The 2,979-nt window shown below is 44.3% G+C and overlaps 1 protein-coding gene across 1 annotated transcript in view; it reads right to left on the minus strand.

The window, feature by feature from the left end:
* Positions 1-243: 243 nt before the first annotated feature.
* LOC102381659 (zinc finger protein 474-like) overlaps positions 244-2,979 on the minus strand; it is a 49,996-nt gene continuing 47,260 nt past the window's right edge. Inside the window, exon 5 of the mRNA XM_025210467.1 lies at positions 244-325. Within this exon, the coding sequence (XP_025066252.1) occupies positions 285-325 (41 nt within the window). The 3' untranslated portion in view covers positions 244-284. The remainder of the gene's footprint in view (positions 326-2,979) is intronic.

Genomic DNA, 2,979 nt, shown 5'->3' on the forward strand with positions numbered 1-2,979 from the left:
ACTGGTAGTACTTGTACCACAGATTGGGAACTGCTGGTCCAAGCTGTATATACTATACGTAATATCCAAGGATCACCTTAACATATGATGTTGTAGAAAATAAAATATGAGGAACTCATTGATACCTAAATTTATAGCAAGGTAGGTTGGGTAGAGCATGGTCCAGCATGCTGTCTGGAACCTATGCATTACTTACTTCCGATAGTCCAATCCCAGATATGCTTCTTCTCTGCCTGGTATGGTCTTAGCAGGACTTGAGAGGTGGTATATCTTTGGGTCTTGCTTCAGGGGAATCCTTCCCTGTATGGATTTGCCTCACCCCAACCTTTTAATTTAGCATAAAGGTTAAGGTTTGCACCCAAGATTTACTATAAAAGGACAGAATGGAACTTACACAAAATAAGAGTTTACTTAAAATCTAGCTTCACACTCCTCACACTATATAGCCTAGATATAATCTAGATATAGCCTTCTCTGCTTAGTCACAGAGAAAAGCAAGAAAAATGACAGCTCTCATGTCTTGGAACCAATTTCTTCCCTATAAGTAGGCTGGCAGATTCTTTTCCACTTGAGAAAACACCACTCCGCTGTACCCAGAGATTTCTGTACTTATGTCCTACTTATCAAGCTTCAGTGGCTCAAGCTTCCATGTCCAAGCATGCCTCTCTCAATGCAAGAAATAACCCTTGAATTCCAGACCAGTTTTTTCTAGTTCCCTGTTCAAGCAATAGCTTGAGGACAAGCTGCATTCTCTATCAGAGGGTTCACTGTGCATGCATCTACACAAGATGTTTTACTATGCATTAGATTAATCAAATGTACAGTAAACCATCACTGTCTACATGTGCACAGAAGATTAATTTAAAACACCATTTTCTAGTACCTGTATCTGGGTACTAGGAAAAGTCACTTTAAAATTAATGTGCTGAAGTACATGTGTAGCTGCTGACTGGAAGCAAATTGCTCCTGGTCAGCCTAGGCCACAATGGGCAGGGTGGAGCTGTCCCAACTTAGCAGGCATCTCCTTGACAGCCATGGGGAGATCAGGGCTGGTCCTGAGCCCTGGGAGGGAGGGGGAGTTGTCCTGGCTTGGTGGGCAGCTCCCTGCAAGCTGCATGGAGATTTGTCTTGGCTTGGGGCGCACCCCACTCTCCTCTATCCTGTACAGACCAGGGCTGGCCCCATAGCCAGGGCAGTGAGGGGCTGGCACCCAGGGGAGCCTGGAGTTCACCCTTGCTGCTGCAGTGGGCAGCGAAACCCTGGATTGGGCTGCTTCTGTTAGGCACAATTTGCTCCTAATGCAGAGACATGTGCCTGGAAGTGCTTTAATGAATCTGAATTTTCTGTGAAGAAAAAATTCAGGCACATTAATTGTACACGTAGATGTGGCCTGTGTATACAAAGATGCATTTAAAGATGATTAATTAAAAAGTCTTCCAAATGTTTAACTACCTAGCTCAGAGACAGCATTTCACAGACTGAGTGGCAGGGATCCTGGTTTTCACTGATTAAAAAAAAAAAAAAAAATTATTAAATAAAAAATAAATAAATCCAACATTTTCTGATTAACTCTCCCCCCCGCCCCCAACCAACCAAACAAACCAAAACCCCCATATTTTCCATGATTAAAACAAAACACTGGATTTTGATTGGGTTGGTTCTCTTTTTTTAATCCAACATTTTCTAATTTAAACAGAGAAAACCAGGATCCCTGCTGAGTGGTCTAGTTTTAATCAGGAATCATTTCCATCAAGTAGTTATTCCTTTTTATATGTTATAAAGCCAGAATGGCATGTTATGATTATCTATGACTTAAAATACAGGTTGTTGGGCAGTTTTCATGATTTTCCTATGAGCTCTTTAATTTATTATTATACTTCTTGAATTGTGACTACCAAAAACTTTTTTTGGCCAAAGAGCATGACTTTTAGGCGTGTCCTCAATTATCTCACAACTTAGCTAGTATCAGCCCAGGTCTGTAATATTATGCTAGTGCCAAATGACCCAGGGTGCCAGACTGTCCAGACATGAAGTAGAAAAACCATGCCTCCAATAACTTTCAAAGCAAACAGGAATACCAGAGAGGATTCAGAGATATAACAGACAAGCAGACTGATGGTCTCCAAATATCATGTTTATTGGCAGTTTTTAAATTCTTAGGATGGGGTTTGGTCTGGAAGGGAAAAGGGATGTAGACAGGAAGGAGCAATGAGGGAACAGCAAATGAGAAAGGAAGGGAGCTGGAGGCGGGTATGAGAGGCAAATGGAGTGTGAAAGTGGGGTGAAGAGACTGTGAGAGTGGTGGGTAGGAGAGACTTGGGGTAGACAGCTAGTCAGTGTTGAGGAGGCAGTATACAAGTGAAAATTGTGGAAAGTAGGCCAATGACACCATTAGCATTTGCCAGCCCCTGCTGGAGAACCTGCCCAGGCTATTTCTGCACCTACTCAACTGATTTGAGAGTTCTTGGGCTCAAGGTGGATTAGCTCCTCCCTTCTTTCCGCTTCTCTCACAGACAGGGTTTATCCCTACCACCCTCCATTGGCACAATATAGGTTTATACATAGGGGGCGTATCCACACATGCAAGCACGTGTGCTTGCAGCAGCTCAAATAGAAGGAGTGCAAATTTGAGCCGGGGCTTTTTGCTTCAGCGCATGTGCTCAGACATGCATTTTGGTGTAGAGTAAATTGTGACATTTGGGGCAAAATTACCCTGCCTGGCTCCTCCTGAATCTGCAGCCAAGGGGAGCTAGAGCCCAGGGCCAGCACCTGTGCTGTCCCCAGCAGTATATAAAGCTGCACTGTCCTGGTCCCAGCAGTATAAAAGGCTGCCCTGGCAAGTAGCTCAGGGCTACTAGCTCTCAGGAGCTTCTGGGGCCCAGCTAGCTGGTACCTGGGGACATTACCCCTTGTGCCAGCTGGACTGCTGAAACAGCCCTGAGAGTTCCCTGCACCCTCTACCCACTGCAGCAGTCTGGC

Source organism: Alligator sinensis, unplaced genomic scaffold (assembly GCF_000455745.1).
Source record: "Alligator sinensis unplaced genomic scaffold, ASM45574v1 scaffold1451_1, whole genome shotgun sequence".
NCBI classification, from domain to species: Eukaryota; Metazoa; Chordata; order Crocodylia; family Alligatoridae; genus Alligator; species Alligator sinensis.